The sequence below is a fragment of the Clupea harengus genome, chromosome 3 (genome assembly GCF_900700415.2).
Source record: "Clupea harengus chromosome 3, Ch_v2.0.2, whole genome shotgun sequence".
In the NCBI taxonomy this organism is placed as follows: domain Eukaryota; kingdom Metazoa; phylum Chordata; class Actinopteri; order Clupeiformes; family Clupeidae; genus Clupea; species Clupea harengus.
In genome coordinates this window covers 19,316,226-19,333,352 of record NC_045154.1, presented here as the reverse complement: position 1 = coordinate 19,333,352, position 17,127 = coordinate 19,316,226, and the positions used below count along the sequence as shown (strand labels likewise).

The 17,127-nt window shown below is 42.0% G+C and overlaps 3 protein-coding genes across 4 annotated transcripts in view; all 3 read right to left on the bottom strand.

The window, feature by feature from the left end:
• Positions 1 to 71: 71 nt before the first annotated feature.
• On the bottom strand, positions 72 to 1,581 carry LOC122132801 (mucin-5B-like). Its single transcript, XM_042707427.1, has 4 exons — positions 1,576 to 1,581; positions 1,191 to 1,380; positions 754 to 871; positions 72 to 250 (listed from the first exon to the last, which is right to left on the bottom strand). The coding sequence occupies exons 1-4, from the start codon at positions 1,579 to 1,581 to the stop codon at positions 73 to 75; spliced, it is 492 nt and encodes a 163-aa protein (XP_042563361.1). The 3' UTR covers position 72.
• On the bottom strand, positions 1,581 to 5,693 carry LOC116220017 (mucin-5AC-like). Its single transcript, XM_031564868.1, has 6 exons — positions 5,594 to 5,693; positions 5,061 to 5,319; positions 4,510 to 4,624; positions 2,440 to 2,530; positions 2,117 to 2,223; positions 1,581 to 1,828 (listed from the first exon to the last, which is right to left on the bottom strand). The coding sequence occupies exons 1-6, from the start codon at positions 5,664 to 5,666 to the stop codon at positions 1,607 to 1,609; spliced, it is 867 nt and encodes a 288-aa protein (XP_031420728.1). The 5' UTR covers positions 5,667 to 5,693; the 3' UTR covers positions 1,581 to 1,606.
• Positions 5,694 to 7,018: 1,325 nt separating this feature from the next.
• Positions 7,019 to 17,127, bottom strand: part of LOC105892413 (mucin-2-like) — a 39,669-nt gene continuing 29,560 nt past the window's right edge. For both annotated transcript variants that reach the window (XM_042705461.1, XM_042705452.1), the window contains exons 36-51: positions 16,501 to 16,748; positions 15,598 to 15,781; positions 14,995 to 15,205; positions 14,146 to 14,321; positions 13,845 to 13,914; positions 13,209 to 13,309; positions 12,996 to 13,027; positions 12,590 to 12,767; positions 11,241 to 11,345; positions 11,102 to 11,142; positions 10,277 to 10,399; positions 9,957 to 10,061; positions 9,314 to 9,442; positions 8,786 to 8,825; positions 8,471 to 8,594; positions 7,019 to 7,585 (exon numbers count right to left, since the gene is read on the bottom strand). In XM_042705461.1, the coding sequence (XP_042561395.1) occupies positions 7,297 to 7,585; positions 8,471 to 8,594; positions 8,786 to 8,825; positions 9,314 to 9,442; positions 9,957 to 10,061; positions 10,277 to 10,399; positions 11,102 to 11,142; positions 11,241 to 11,345; positions 12,590 to 12,767; positions 12,996 to 13,027; positions 13,209 to 13,309; positions 13,845 to 13,914; positions 14,146 to 14,321; positions 14,995 to 15,205; positions 15,598 to 15,781; positions 16,501 to 16,748 (2,156 nt within the window). In that variant the 3' untranslated portion in view covers positions 7,019 to 7,296. The remainder of the gene's footprint in view (positions 7,586 to 8,470; positions 8,595 to 8,785; positions 8,826 to 9,313; positions 9,443 to 9,956; positions 10,062 to 10,276; positions 10,400 to 11,101; positions 11,143 to 11,240; positions 11,346 to 12,589; positions 12,768 to 12,995; positions 13,028 to 13,208; positions 13,310 to 13,844; positions 13,915 to 14,145; positions 14,322 to 14,994; positions 15,206 to 15,597; positions 15,782 to 16,500; positions 16,749 to 17,127) is intronic.

Here is a 17,127-nt window from a genome sequence, read left to right as displayed (position 1 = left end):
AAAGGAGTAAAAATAACGTTCTGTGTTTGAGAATAAACGTTCTGTGACCGCTGAAACAAAAGGACATAGAAATCATAGAATGTAAGTGTAACAGTTGTGTGTGTCTCTGACCGCTGCGAGCACGTAGGAGCACTCTCCGTGAAAGGTGTACGTCTCGCCATCGAAGGTGCTGATGTGGGAACCACCCGCCAGGGAACAGGTGCCTGGGCAGTCCAGCTGGGTGCAGCTCCAGCGGCCTTGTTCACAGGTACTATAAGGAGAAGCATTTTCAACAAAATGGCACAGACTGATTGTGGGCTTGTGTGATGCAGACAGCATTCATACGTTATGCGTGAAGACCGTTAGCGTGTTTTTTCATGGATTTTTTAAGGGCAGCTACCGGATCATTTGCAAAACTGAAAGCAAACAATGTAGGATGTGGACGGGTGTCTACTGGCCAGCCTTTTGATAATTTCACATATTTAGGACTTCATAAGGACATCAGTGCAAGAACACAGATTGTTCACAAAGCCTGAGATGCTAACAAAGGGAATCTACGATTAAATTAACTCTAAGACATTTAACAGAGTTGTTTATTTGGTTCGAGTCCTGTTGTTTGTGTTTGATGTAAATCTAAATTATAGCACTCAGGTGTCTTCAGTCAGGCAGTTCAATGAAACTGTTAATCCCAACTAGTCCAGTGGTAAGTGTGGCATACTTGTGCATTACAAATACTAATGGACAAATAATGTAACATTCCCTCGTCATTCTCACCAGTTCTGGCAGGGTCTGGAGTATGACTCTCCAACCTTGTACACCTTGCCTTTGTAATAGCAGGGACAGTCATTCAGTTGGACACAGCCCTTCTGTGTGATGTCATCAAAAACAGTTCCTTAGGGGCAAGACAGACAAAATTAGTTGTACTGAGAGAGTACATTTCTCAGTGTTTCGTGTTGGTGCATATTTTGTTGTAGTTATTATTATTATTATATAAAATACATGTTTTCAAAGTCTGAATAGATCACAGATCTATATATATATTATATATTATAGATAATGATATAATATTAATATGACATATTTGGCCCCATTTACATATACATATGTTGCAAGACTATTATTATTGATGGTATTTTGCCCAGTTATCTGGTTAATCATCAGGTCATTAATTTCGATTTTTGAGAGACCCTAGTGTGTCCTGTTGATCTTACCATTGGGGCAGAAGCACCCATCAGTGCAGTGTTCCTCACACAGCTTACTCCTGTCCTGGTTAGAGCAGGTGTCGGCGCATGGGTTCCCACACTCCTGGTGCTCCATATTCGAAGGGCACGTTGCTCCTGTTTGAAGCAGCAAGTGATTGATTGGTTGGGAGTAAGGAGTTGAACTGTCTGAGTTGGGATTCTATGTAATGGGTATCTTCTTGCGGTGTCACTGGGCACTGCACATTATTAGGTACTATTCAATACTATGCTGCAATATGTTCCTTTTTACTGACTTATAGGTTGATGGAGGTCAATAACTTTGGCAGTTCTTATCAAACAAAGTGAGCATCATTGAAAGGGCCCAATCAAGGCCCTTAAGCCTACTAGGGGACACCGGCATGTCTTTGGTCTACTGTAGGAAATGGTTACGTACTGCAGAAGTCAGGGGTCCTCCACTCTTGGGGTTTCCCCCCGGCGTGGCCGCACTGGCGTGAGAACTCGGCGAGCGTGTCGCACATGCACACCTCCCTGCTGCTGTTGCACTGACACACGTCCTTCTCGCACGCATCCACGTACTGCTGCACGGGGACCAGCGACTGGCAGCTGCTGAACGCAGGAAGCGTAAGCCACCTTCTACATATGTCCGTCTGCAGAAAGGGAAAACCAGAAAGTCTGGTTTAGTTGCACATTTAAAACAAAACAAAACAAAAGAACAGATCAAAAATATTTCTGCCCAGTTGCTTTTCATGAAAGTTCAAACTTGGAGCGTGGGTGCTGAGCTGGCCATGGTGGTAACAGACAAGTCAGATGTAGACAAAAGAAAAGTTTCTTGCTGAACCATTTAGGGAAATAAGAGCTGGTGTGGACAAAATGTCAGAAGGGCTCCTAACTACTTTTACCATCCTGTTAAATACCTGTCAGAATGAAACACCTACCGCATTTTGGCATTCATCCTTCGGCCTAAGATCAACTTCCTCACAGGACTCAGTTGGGCCATCTTTTTTCCATTTGCTACCATAATCAGCAACTTCCAGTCTCTCATCTAAATCATACAAAAAAAATTACATTCCCCAACCACTGCCATGAGGCTCACATGATCTAAAGTAATTCAGCACAGGAAGCATGTTATGGATGTGAGCACACATAATAATAGTAATAATAGTAATAATACAAATAATAATACATCACATTTATATAGCACTTTTCAAAGTTCTCAAAGACACTTAAACATACAGTATATTATGAGTGGATGACATACCATTTTCAATGAACTCATCAAAGATCTTGACACCATTGAAGTCTCCACAAAGCCCGCATGTTTTGTTTCTGTGCTTGGCTGCCAGCTCCACCTAAAAGCAAAGCAAGGCATTCAAAGTGAAACGGCCCCTATGCTGTATTAGGTACAGTGTTTTTTAGTAACAGTAAGGAACTTCTCAGATTGACCAATCAAATTTTCCAGGGCTTCAGTGCTATTATGGTATGTGTATTCACGTCGTATCTTACTTTAATCATGAATCAATATCCCTACAGCCTACTCAAGTCACACATTTGCATACAATGGTGAAGAATCCAAGAAAATATGTACTTTGAGTCAATGTTGACATTTCTTTGTTTGTTCATTATATTACTCATTGCAATGGAAAATGTATATATTTGCCAGTGTCTTGTTGACATAATACTGAAGCTGTCAGTGTTCATTAAGTTCACTGATGAGTAATGTTTGATTAACAATCTTGAACAAATAGAAACCACTTATAAGATCATCAAGATTCCCAGGGAGGTTATTTCCACAGATATGTGTCTTGATAACAGTCCCATTTACCTCAAGCCCCTCAGGCATTACAAATGTATTTACTTAGCAGACATTTCTATCCAGCTGACCTATCCTAGGTTAAAATAATTTTTACATTAAAACATTTTTTTTATAATATAAACATTTATTAAAACCTGATACGTTTCAACTAGGTCCACATCGGTTTTTGCATCCGTAAGACGGCAATTTTAAAGTATGACTTCTTTTAGTAGCACCCCACCCCACATGAAATACAGTTTTTGCTGTGCCTGCATCTAAAAGAACAATGGCCCTCATCACATCGGTCTGTGCGCACCCCAAGAATCAAACCCACAATGCTGATGTTGCTGGCAACCTTGTTCTACCAGCAGAGTGGCAGGTTCAAAAATCTCAAGTGAAATTCGATCCAATTCAGTTGTATTAGTTCATATAGTGCCCTTGACAATAAACGTTGTATCAAAGTGCTTTACAGAGCCCAAGGGGTGTACGGCAAACACAAGGTGAATTTTTTTTTCACAAAGTTGAAATAGACAAATCAATTGATTTACTGACTGCCTGGTTTTTGGGCTAGTGTTTACTAACTTTGTATTCTCTCTGCACTGTATACGCAGGTAACAACATTTCCTGGTGTGACGCATGGATGGATGAAGCCAAATATAAGACAAAACAAACAAATGGTGATTTTTTTAAAGCTTAATTTATCTGGGAAAAGTTCTCTGAGCAGGTTACCTCTTCTTAAGTTACACTCTGCTCACTTTTAAGATGTATTAAGGTTATTTGAATATGCTTAATCATCTGCTGAAAAGCACTGCGATTTTCAACCCTTCCTTCTTCTGTTCTGCCTTATTTAAGCCTGACAGGAAAAGCTTGCTCTTGAGCAACTTTACATTGTCTCTGCACTGTATACGCAGGAAACAACATTTTCCTGGTGTGACGCATGGATGGATGAAGCTGAACATAAGACAAAACAAACAAATGGTGATTTGTTTAAAGCTTAATTTATCTGGGAAAAGTTCTCTGAGCATGTTTCCTCTTCTGAAGCCACACTCTGCTGACTTTTAAGATGTATTAAGGTTAATTGAATATGCTTAATTATCTGCTGAAAAGAACTGCGAAAAGCACTTCTGTTCTGCCTTATTTAAGCCTGACAGGAAGAGCTTGCTCTTTAGCAACAGTGGGGTCTTTTTTAGCCGCCATTCTCTGTCTTGTAGTTGCACAGTCTTTTGCAGACAAGTCCTACCTTTCTTGTTTGACACCTACAGTCCATATACCTAACTCTGGGAGCGGCTAGAGCAATCAATGACTATTACTGGGAGCCCCTGAGGGGCTTTACAAAGAGCAACTGGGGACTTATTGGCCTCCTTCCAGGGTGCCACAATAGTAGTTTGTGTTAAGAAAGGTATGTGAAATTCTGCTGTTCATGGCATGCTACTACTGGTTTACATAAAACTTCAGGTAACTGTCAGTGTTATCACACACAAGTAAACACAAATTCATTTTCGAACCAGGCCGCGAAATAGATACATAGGAACATACCGAGACAGAGTCGTCTTTCTTCCAGGTGAGGACCACTCCGAGTTTTCCTGTGATCTTCAGGTGGGACTCTGTTTTCTCAATATGGAGTCCATAGGCAGAGAAAGGCAGGTTGACTCTAGGATGAAATATGAGGTGCATTTTAAAATTATGTGATAATAATTTCATCTCATCTCATCTCATCACACACATTGTTAGGTGAAAATTCACTCAAGTTATCTCAGGACTCCGGAGTTCAGTAGATCAGTATATTTATAAGTAGAGTTAAGTAGTTTAGTAGATCAGTATATTTATTCAGTAACAATTGCAATCGGGCTCACTCACAGCACAAGGATGAAAGTGAAGCAATTTCACTAACATTGCGCAGGGTTTATATACTTAAGATTTATCTCATTCTGCCGCCATAAATGTTTCTAATGTCAGCATACAAGGTCATTTTTAATATAAGGCACTTGATTAATACATTCTTAAGTCATGAGCAGTGTTTCTAAATTAATTCTCATCTCATCTCATCTCATCTCATCTCATCACTTTACCATGTGTAAGATACTTACTTCTCGTTATCTATGGTGATGGACTCATCGGAGATTTGTATAGCGACTCCCTCCAGCTTCATGAAGAGTGCCGTGATGGTGGGTTGGCTGTTCTGTACGACCCTCCTGAGCTGGATGTTGAGGTCACTGGGGTCCTCGCACAGAGACGCTAGTATGTAGTTACAGGAGGAGGGCAGCTGGAAGAAATCCCCGTCAAATGTCTTGTAATGGAAGTTACCCCATGTGCTGCAAACTTCACCACTGTGAGCCGGACTCGCACCTGTGTGTTAAACCAGACAATGTACCTTAAATGGACTTTAAGATGGCGCTTTTGCAACAAATAGATATATTTTTTGTGAAATGTCAAGTTGCATTTCACTATGAGAATATTGTAAGTCTAATGCAGGTCATTATATTACAGACACAAATTGTGTGGTACCCATGTAACATTTGAATTACGAATTTTACCGCTCTTAATACTACAAGCTCCTAACTGTCCACCACACTAACTAATATCAAACTAAAATCGAATCGAACAGGTCATAACTGCCAACCTGTTGTAGACGCGGACCGCTGTGTCAGGTATGCCAGGGCCACGATCAGTCGTAGCATCCAGCAGAGTGCCATGCTTGCAGTGCCCGTAAGAGTCAGGAACGGGTAGGATGAGGCTGGTAGAGCCTCCGTGTCCCTCTTATATACACTGCTAGTGTGCTTTGAGTGTTTAAACTGAGGGTGGAGTTAGGGATGGGATCTGGCATCCTCACCTGGACAGGTAACTTAGTGAGCAACCAGAGGAAACGCTTCAGGGAGTGTTGACCGAGGTGTGTGTTTTGTATAATCTGATGTTAAGGATGCAATTGGGGAAAAATTAGTATTAAACCAGGTCTTTTTTTGTAAGCATGGGATAGTCAGTCTTTCAAAAACCAATGCCTCCCTATCAGAGTGGGACTGGGCATGTCTTTCTTCTGTAATGTAAGAGATGCTCCCCAAGTCCAAAACCTCACATCTGACAATAAGCTGACAATAAGCTTCCATTTTCGAGGCCTGTTCATAGAAATCTGTTTATAAGATAAGACTAGGGTTGCAAAGGGGCGGAAACTTTCCGGAAACTTTCCATGGGAAATTAAACTCGGGAATTTTGGAAATTTTGAAAAATGTTTTTTTTTTTTGTTGCAAAAATTAGCCTATAACGCTAAATAGCAGTCGTAAATCTGTCAGATTGGAGTGCGCCCATGTTCTATAGGGCTGAATTTGTTAGAAATCGTTGGTGATTGCGTTCACATCCATTCTATTAAGTTAGGTCTGCGTTTAATGGACTGTGTGTTGTTATGTGCAGATTAAGTGAACTGCATTACCCAGAATGCACTAGCCATACGACTGTAGATGTGATGGTTACATGTTGAAAGTCGTTCCAGTAAAGTTCGAGCAAAACCCACGCTGGCCGTGTGAGAGTAGTATTTTAAAATGCACTACACGGCATAACAGACCGGTGTTCGCTTTCCGCTTCAAGTTGCTTTCGCGTTGCCTGTGGATTCTGCACACGTTGCTATGCCCTTATAAGAAGCTGGTGGGATGTTTATATATGCAAATTAAGGTTTACGAGTAATTGCGTTCAATTTAAGAATCACTTTGGCAGTTTAAGAAAACATTTCCAGGCATTCATGAATCCGGGGGAGATCTTATCTTAGGTTGGTCTTTCGAAGTTCATAAGAAGATATTTAAGAAGACACTTAAGAGGCCCATTGTCTGCCATATGACAAGGTAAATACAGTTAGTATAAATAACCCCAAAATGTCCTGTTAATTCCCATATATTCCTGTTAATTCCTATATATTCCCGTTAATTCCCGTATATATTCCCATGGAAAGTTTCCAACTTTGAATATTCCCGGAATTTTGCAACCCTGGATAAGACCATTCCAACTCCAACTCTTGAGAAAATACAATGCAACAACAAAACATTGACATACACATAAACAGTTTTTTTTGTAATTGCAGTTTAATTCATAAGAAGAACAAGGATATATTATATATATATATATATACCACAGGAAGCAAGGATATATTATTGAGACATTTAAACATATGCAGTAGTTAACAGATAAACTAATAAAGCGCTTTAAAGTGACATAAGATAGCATAGTCCCTGTGCATTTCACTCTAACATGTGTAATGAACTAGGTTTGGTGGGGTTGAGAGAGATCAACATCATCATGACAGCAAAAGGTCAGGACCATGTATACGCATCTCTATTGTCTCTAACCCCCTCTGTCTGAAAGGCTTCTCTTGACTATGGGGCTCTGGCCTCCGGTGCTGATCCTCCTTCTCGGCGTGACCCTGCCGAACGAGCCCGTCCCTGTGCGGCGCGGTGCCCACGGGCTGCTGTCGTCGCAGAGCTTGGCGCTGCACTGGCACTCCTCCACGTGCATGTAGGTGTGGGGCACCTTGGAGCCGTCCAGGCAGGTGAGACTCACAGTGCGGTTGCTGGTGCGGGACTCACGGCAGCACGTGCAGGTGTGCTTCATCGAGGCCTCCAGCTCGGAGTACCTGTGGAGCAGGGAAGAGGGGTCAGTGAGGTCCTGGTCCACTGGACCGGCGCTGCCCTTCACGGAGGCATTAAGATGAGGACCGCAGTCTGTGCAAGTACGGCAGTCCAGACTATTCTCATTTGTAGTTCCACGTTGGTGGAATGAACTGCCTAGCACTACCAGAGCAGGGGTGTCCCTCTCTACCTTTAAGAAGCTTTTGAAGACCCAACTCTTCAGAGAGCACTTCCCGTCCTAACCGGCACTTCGACTAGTGCGTAACTTGCAATTACAGCAGTTACATTTCTGCACTTCTTTTTCTTTTTTTATTTCATTTTGTTATATTTCTTACGTATGTAAAGTAGTATTTATTGTTACACCAGGTTCTATTGCTCGTAGCTTGACTATTCTCTCCTTTGTACGTCGCTTTGGACAAAAGCGTCTGCTAAATGACTAAATGTAAATGTAAATGTAACCTCTGCATGCATGCGTTAGTAACTGAGGTCTCTCCTCAATGGGATCTATCTTTAGCCTGCCTTTGTCTATTTGTCAGTTCTTTGGTATTCGTGGGAGAGCTTGACTCTTCTCAGGGTTGATGTAAGTTTTGATGTAACACTAAGTATTCAAAGTAGGTGTCTGCATTTGACATCTTTGGGAGGACGAGATTGAAGGGTGTGTACGTGTGTGTGAGAGACAGATGTAAGCCGTTATATAAAAAAAAAATAGGCCTAAAATAATACTACAGCAATTAATCATACTTGTTTGTTAATACTGCAGTCTGTTTGTTTGTGTGTGTGTGTGTATGTGTGTGTGTGTGTGTGTGTGTGTGTGTGTGTGTGTTCAAATCAAACAGGATTTACACATGCACATCCAAGTGTTCATCAGATGCACAGTCTGTGAGACTCACTTGCTGAATGCATTGCAGGATCCCTCACAGTGGGATATCTCCACCTCTTCCTGAGACTGGCAGCCTTGGTAAGTGATTGTCTTCAGCATCGTCTCTACCTGGCAGCCGGTGCTCACCTGCTCACCTGTGGAGACGGACTGTGTTTACAGAGGAGCTATTTGCTCAGCTCACACGGTTCACTTCCAGCAAATGCAGTGTGATCAGCGCTAAGAAGGTTTGCAGTTTGCATAGAATTTACATGAATATGCACGGCTGTCCAGAACCCACGCCCAATTTATTGTCATTTTTAAAATGTATTTGGTATGGCATACTTACAAACTTTGCAGCAGCCATTGGAGAGAGTCTGAATGGTTCCCTAAGGAGGAAAAATGACACCACTTTAGAAATATAGGACCCTAATTTTATTGATGGGCAACTGGTAATGAGCAAAGAAACAAACAAGGAGCATGAATGCTACTCAATTAGCATAAAGCTCATTTAATAACTCGGCAAAATCATTTTGCTCATTTAATACCATGAGCAAGATCCTTAGCACAAACAATGTGCAAGGCTCCCACACACCACATATTAGCTTAATTTCATGCGCGACAGACTTTGCTCATTGGTTTGCTCGATGCCCTTCCGTAATATGACAATCTACAAGAATATACCAAATCTGGGATCTACCTTTACAATTAGCTTAACATACTGGGTGTTATACAATGGACACTAAATAAGAATGCTTGTATTTAAAAGGCACGCGTGTCCCGTGTGTGTGTGTGTGTTTGTGTGTGTGGGTGTGTGTGTGTGTATGTGTGAATGTGTGTAAGTAAGTACAGCCTCTCCACTATGGCAAATACTTACAGGCTGGCAGTTGCTCTCCTTGAATGGGGGACACTGGATGTCTGACTTGAAAGCTATAAATTTGTCTCCCACTTTAGTGCAGCTGTATGCCACACATTTGCTGTCATGGGGGAACCAGGTGCTGCCAGGCTATGGACACACACAGGACAAAGGCACACAGTTCAGATGTAGAAGAGGGGGCAGGTTCACATACAGTATAGTGGGCAATCAAACACCACTCAGGTGGAATAGTATAGGATAGAATAGTAGCATCATTTCACTAGAAATATGTCAAATGGATGTTCATGTTTTGTACCGTGGAGGGTACCCAAGATCAGCACACACATCTAGTGTTTGTAACTTATTCAACAGTCATGGAATGAGTGAATATCAAGGCATGTTACACATGGGATACTGTACTTCTTCCTCTGTGTTTGACAGGCCATTGAAACCATTACTGGGAACTGGAGTATACATTTCACTCTTCTCGATTGGGATGGTACACTGTTGGTTTACACAGTGTGGATGGCTAGAGCTGGAGCTGAGATTGGTGACAGGGTCACATAGAGCTGAGATTGGTGACAGGGTCACATAGAGTTGAGATTGGTGACAGGGTCACATAGAGTTGAGATTGGTGCTTCAGCTCATGTCTGCTATACTGCACCTCCAGCAGTTGCACTGTTCCGCTGACGTTAAGAGCGCAGTGAGTCTGGATGCACTCGCCGCAGCACGCATCGTAGTCATAATCGTCAGTCTGGTATTCATATCCCTGTCAGGAGGAGAGGAACACAGAGAGAAAACAGCAGCAGGAACGAGAGAGAGAGAGAGAGAGAAAAAGCGATAGAGAGAGAGAAAGAGTAAATAATTGAATAATGTGTGTACTAAAAAACACAATTACAACTACACTTGTAGTAGTAGACACACACAGAAAAGTGAACTAAATAAAACAATAGTATTCATGATGTATGCGATAAGTGTCCTCACAGGTTCGCAGTCTTCATTACAATTCATCATATGGCATTTGACTTCTAACCATGGTGACTTGGGATCTTTCTCTTCAGAGCATTTGCAGTCTTGACAGGGTATCACTGGTACGCTCTCTCCAGGCTAAAGAGCAAGAAAAACACCAGACACATGTGCAAGAATGAATGAACATTAGCTAATGCAGTAGTATACTCTGCTAAATCGTAACTATGATCTTTTATATAAACTCTATAAACTCATTTTCAAACTAAAGTAAATGCTTTTCACATTACCTCAAAGCTTACCTTCACATTACCTATTCAAAGCAACACTATGCAACAGTTTGACCACTTTTTGAGGAATGTTTTGTTTTCATCTAGTTTTGGTATCTTCTTCAAATTAATTTTCATGAATACACTAAATACACATCTAGCCATGCAGGGTATGCACTGTGCAGTTCTGTGTTCTGGGCCGAACTCCCCACAACAATATAAGAAAAACTGTGACAGCACGACATAGTTAACTATATCTCCAAAATAGACAACAGTTAGCAAGCTTATAATAATAATAATAATAATAATAATAATAATAATAATAATAATAATAAGCTTATATCAGTGCCAACTGGGCTTTTGGGGGTGTCTGCAAAGTTTGCGATGCCGTGTAGGTAGTAAGCTCAATAGTTTAAGATTAAAACTCCTTACTGCTGTTATATATACAGTTTACTCTATATGTACTGTTATGTACTGTAAATTAAAACTGGAAATGTCCTTTTGAGATCCTCAATGGAAAGATTTATTTTATTTTATTAATTCATTTCTTTGCATGAAGGTTTAGTGAGATTACCTTATATTCCAACTGTTTGTGTAGACAGACTGGCTTGGGCTCTGGGAACAGTACAAACAAACACAGTTACTCTGAGTCAAAATAGGAAAATAAACAAAATAGTATGCTGATATGAATGAGATGAAGAATAGGGGGATACCACAGCCGATCTCCTGGCAACATTTTCCCTCTGTTAGCATTAGCACTGGCTCGTAGCCCGCAGAGCATCTCTTATTAGGGGTAGGACACAGTGAGCTGTCGCATCCTGAAGGAAGAAAATGCAGACAGAAAAAAGTGCTTTTTGAGGAAACACTAGAAAGTTTGTATGTATTCACGTGTTAATATATTTGTGCTCACGCATTGACGATGGCAATGTATTGAAACACGTACAAAGGTTTGAAGCACATTAGAAAGGCATCAGCAAGTTTTGTCTTTTTAGGTGCCATCTTAAATCAATGAAAGTCACTATCTTACGTGGTGTATTATAACACTGAAACACTAAAACACTGTCCAAGCCGACTACTAAAACACTTTCCAAACCAACTACTAAAACACTTTCCAAGCCAACTACTAAAACACTGTCGACTACCAACTACCAAGCCGACTGGCTATTGTATTGTAAGTGTTTCTATCCCCATTTCCATTTCTGTCACTGATGGTCTGTCACTACCTTTTCAAGGTATGGTCCTCGATTGTGGCGAAAGTTATTTGAGCTCAACAGCCAATCAAAGTAAACCCCTCCCTTCAATGTTCCTGAAGCTACTTGTTGATTGGCTGGAATAGTGTATGGACTCGGTCTGAGCGACTTTGTTTTTCTTCCCATATTCTGAACAAAAACTTCTCCTTTTTTTAAGCGCACACACAAGATGGACAGCCAGAGGAACGTGAGAAGAAAAGTGCAATGGATTATAATCAAGGACTGCACCTCTATATTCTGCATTGCGAGAAGGACCGTTTCACACTACGGTCAAACCCGCGATCTCAGGCATGGCAGGTGAATGAGCCAGCAGCACAGAGGCTGAAACCTACAGGTGCAAGTGCAGCCTGCTGGTAGGGAGCTGTGAAGCACTAAGTAAACCGGTATTTACATTTATTTACTATTGCTGTCATCTATTTACATAGGCATCCTGCAGGCTGGGAATTAAACCCGGGTTGACTGCCTGGAGGGTGGCAATGCTAACCACTATAACACCAACACCAAACCTCACTGCCAGGCCTTACGCCTTAAGAGACGTGCCGGCGATAGATGGTAGCACCCGTGGGTTTCAGCCTCCTTGTCAGCCCACCTGCCTCCCATGACCAAAGGTGTGGTTTCAGGTTTGAGTCCGGTGCAGGACTGTGATTCGTGCATTGTAGACGTGCAGAATAGAGCGAGTAGGACTGAGGTTTACACAGCGTTTTCTTTAACAGCCCCCCCCCCACAGCGTTCTCTGTTCCCCCCACAGTGTTCTCTGTACCCCCTGCATCTCCCATGTGAACCCAGTAGGATGAAGAGGGGGGGACACTCACGGCAGGTGAGCAGTGTGCAGCAGGGGTTAGATGGGTCGGTTGTGTTGACCAGGACGAAACCTGGTTGAGCACAGGGGGTGATACTGGGTGGCGGGCACTGCTTCGACTTGCAGCTGATGGCTTTGGTGGACTCCTCGCATACACAGTCCTGACAGTTGTGCTCAAACCTCTCGTCGAACTACCAAAAGACACACAAAACACAAACACACACACAACCACATACACACATGGTTATAATTATTAATGGTCAAAAAGTCAAAAGTATGGGGTGAAATGCTTTCCTTATATTGCCCATTAACGTGACTGTTAGACAGCATGTCGTTATAATACATAGCACCATTCAGGTTGCTCACTATACCAGACCGGTTCCTGTTGTGAGGATAAGGAAATGCTAAGTCAAACTCACCTCTCGTGCTTTACCATCAGGATCCAAACATCCTAGATAAACAGAAGTTCACCAGTTAATTAGCGTGAACTCAGTGAACTCTTGCACCAATACGATATAACATAATATAATATAATATAATGTAATGTAATGTAATGTAATGTAATGATATATATAATATAATATATAATATAATGTAATGTAATCTAATATAATATGATATAATTAACCCACCACATTTGTCCACACACACAGAGGAGTCTTTGCTGAAGAGTTTGGTGCCCTCAGGACAGAAGCAGCCCTCCGTGACCACATTCATGCCTGGGCCACTGAGACTGCAATTCAAACACATCCACAAATATTAATGCTTAAACCTACGGTGTGTAAAAGCAAAAGCCTTGAAATGTCATCATACATCTATGAATAGAAATGCAGCCTCAGATTACTCAGGTAGGTTTGTGTAACAGATTATAGCTTGGTTCCGTCCAACTATTTAATGTACATTTTGAGCATTTCAGTAGGAAACTATTCAATGTACATTTTGAACATTTGAATAGGAATCTATTTAATGTACATTTTGAGCATTTGAATAGGAAATCCTGAGTGGAAACACATGAAAATCTCATTTAAATCTTTTGGGTCGAATAAGAAATGTATTCCCTAGAGAGCGGTAGATTAACTCCGTGATTTGCAACTAAGTGTTAGCGACACAGCTGATTATTTCTTCAGCCGGAGTTTCATGAATGCGCTTGAACTGGGTTGGATGGAAACTCAGCTTGTGTAATGAACAGTAAAGTGAAAAGAAGCTTCATGGGACATGTTATTTAACAGGAGAAATCATGTTAGCACAGATCAGGAGATGCCACTTACCTTTCATCACATGTTGGCTGTTCAGCGGGACCGCAAGGCTTGTAGACCTTGTCAGCTGGGCAGTCGCTGGCTACACAGGTTACAGTGAGAAGATGTATTTGAATGATATACAGTCAAATACAATCCATTAATCAGTGAAGACAGCAAAGAGTCTGGATATGTGCAGTGTTGACTGTTTTTTTTACGTTTTGAAAGATTTACCAAAACACTGTTTAATGTAAAAGCAACTCCACTTGGGTAGTCTGTGTAAGTGTGAGATATGTCAACAGTATTGTGTATCAGTGAGAGAATGCAGGCCTACCACACAGAGTGGTGTGGTTCCTCCAGTTGACACACACGTCGACCTGGATGCAAGCATCCGCATAGATCTGCAAGCTGGTGCACTGAACAACCGGATTGACCATGTGACAGCTGTCAAACACGCATCCGTCGAAGAAGCGGTCGGGAGAGATGTGCGGATGACACTCTGCAAACAAACTGAGCACAACAACAACAGAGGCCTCAGACGACATGCAAGGAAGTTGCTTTGGGAAAAGGATCTACTTCATTAAAGGCATAGTGTGTAGTTTTTAGTGGCATCTATTAGTAGAAATGGAATATAGTATTCATAATTATGTTTTCATTAGTGTATAATTATTTGTGATTATGAATCGATATGTTTTCGTTAGCCTATAATGAGCCCTTTGTAACAACATAGGGAGCAAGTCCGCAGGTCCTGCCATGTTTCTACAGTAGCCCAGAATTGATAAACCAAAACACTGGCTCAAGATAGGGCTTTTCGCATTGTTATAGCGTTTGATGTCCACCGTAGGTACTCTCACATGGGAATGGTATTCAGCTGGTTGCAACTCAGCAACTTAGCCACTAGATTCCACTAAAAACTACACTGTTCCTTTAATAAATTCAAATATCAATATCAGGTTAAAAGCATCTGACAAATTAAAAAAAGATGTCACTTGTACACATGCTGAGAAAAAGTGTACCTGTATGGTACCTAGCTTTGGATAAAAGTGTTTCCTAAATGAACACATTTGAAATGAAACTCGGCCATTCAGACTGTACAGTAATGTGCAGGCCATGTGGACCTGAACTTCACCTACGTGTGGTGATGCCAGGGGGGAAATGCCCAAGAAAATGCCCTCTGACTTACTCGCTCTTGATGAGATCACACACTGGGTGTTCGCCACAAGGTCTGAGTGATGGCAATGGGAGTGGCATGCCAGTGGGCACCACATCGGGCACCGGACAGTCTGGTCTGTAGACGTCTTGGGCAGGCCAGAAGTCAGCCATCACAGCACAGCTGTCAACGAGCCGGCCGTCAGGCAGCCTGCAGTCATCGTGTGGGTTGTTGTTGCAGGTTCCTGAGAGAGTGAAGCACGCATGTACGCACACACACACACACACACACACACACACACACACACACACACACACACACACACACATACACACACACACACACACACACAGACAGACACAGTCTCATAAACACACACACACAGTCTCACAAACCCGCACACAGCCTCACAAACACACACATACACACACACACACAGGACTTAAGTGTCTCAGAGCAAACTTCAACAGGCATTCAGCAGTATCTGTCTACATACATTTCTCTACATCTACATTTCTCTACATACTAAAGCTATGGCATTATGTTAAATTTCAACATATGTTGGAGACACTGTCCTGTCACTTGAATTTACTATCCCTTAAGTAAGTAGCACAGAGAAGGATTAGCCGGTCTCACCGCAGTGTCCTTGTGTGTTATTGCCGAAAAGCTGGAAAGGAAGGTTGACTGTGAACCCTACTATTCCGAAGGTCACCACTATTTGCAACTTTGGAATCTCATAGATCAGTTTCAGACCAGAGCCTGAGACCCTAATCCCGTTCTTTGCATGCGGAAGCTTCAGTGTGGTGCCATCCTTCTGTGCCTAAATATGAAGAATGGGACAAGCAGAGATACAAAAGCCTTGGTTATTCCTCATGAAGATTTCAAAAGTGTTTATTTAATTTATACCTAGTACTGATAATTCATGGTGGTGAGAAGTCCCGTTTGATTGAATTTCATGTACTGAAGATCTATGCGGTAAAACATCCATAACAAGTAATAATTTTCAGTAAGACAACATACAAAATATTAAAGTCAATGCTGTTAAAGTCACCCTTCGGCTGCATCCAAAACGGGAAACTCTAACAAATGAGTTGCCTTAGTAATGCTACCTCTGAATCCTGTTCCAGTCACTCCTTGGCTGCATCCAAAATGGAAAGCAGCTGGCTGCTCCCTTGCAACCCTCTGCTGTCTATGAATCTGTGATTTTAGCAATCCTACCTCGAAATGCTGCCTAGGTGGGTGACTAGCCATCCTACCTCCAAATGCTGCCTAGGTGGGTGACTAGCCATCCTACCTCCAAATGCTGCCTAGGTGGGTGACTAGCCATCCTACCTCCATATGCTCTCTAGGTGGGTGACTAGCCATCCTACCTCCAAATGCTGCCTAGGTGGGTGACTACTAGCCATCCTACCTCCATATGCTCCCTAGGTGGGTGACTACTAGCCATCCTACCTCCATATGCTCCCTAGGTGGGTGACTAGCCATCCTACCTCCAAATGCTGCCTAGGTGGGTTCCGCACCTGAGGTACCGTAACCTACCTCCAGTTTGGCCGGGCCCATGAGGTTGTTGTTCTTCAGCGTGATGACGTCTGACTTGTGTGAGATGATGACGGAGCGTGGACAGGACACATCCTCTCTGGGGTCGCACTTGACATTGTCAACGTAGATTTTAAAATCGAACACGGGGTGGATCTCCTCCATTAGCACATAGGTGCAGTTTCCTTGGTGGCTATAGGAAAGCCCATCAAATGTCACATAGTGGGGATCTCCCCATCCTTCACAGTAACCTAAAAAACATAATTTATGGTTATATTTAGTATTCAACATGTATTCAAATATATATATATGTTCAACCCACCAACTGAAGTTAAAATGAACAACAGTCATATCTCAGGCATAAACTATGGACAGCATAAATACCTTTCTGGTGTTAATGTAAAACAAATTAAAATAGCAGCTGAGGTAAGCATGTTCACGTATATACTATCTAAAACTTTTCAGTTCAACAATTATGTTATCATGACGGCACATACAGTCACAGGCGTATTTTGGTAGCAGACATTCTCATCCCAAACCAGCACTGGTTGCTTTTAAACCTTTCAGTTAAGATTTGGTTGCTTTTAAACATTTCAGTTAAGATTTGGTTGCTTTTAAACCTCAGTTAAG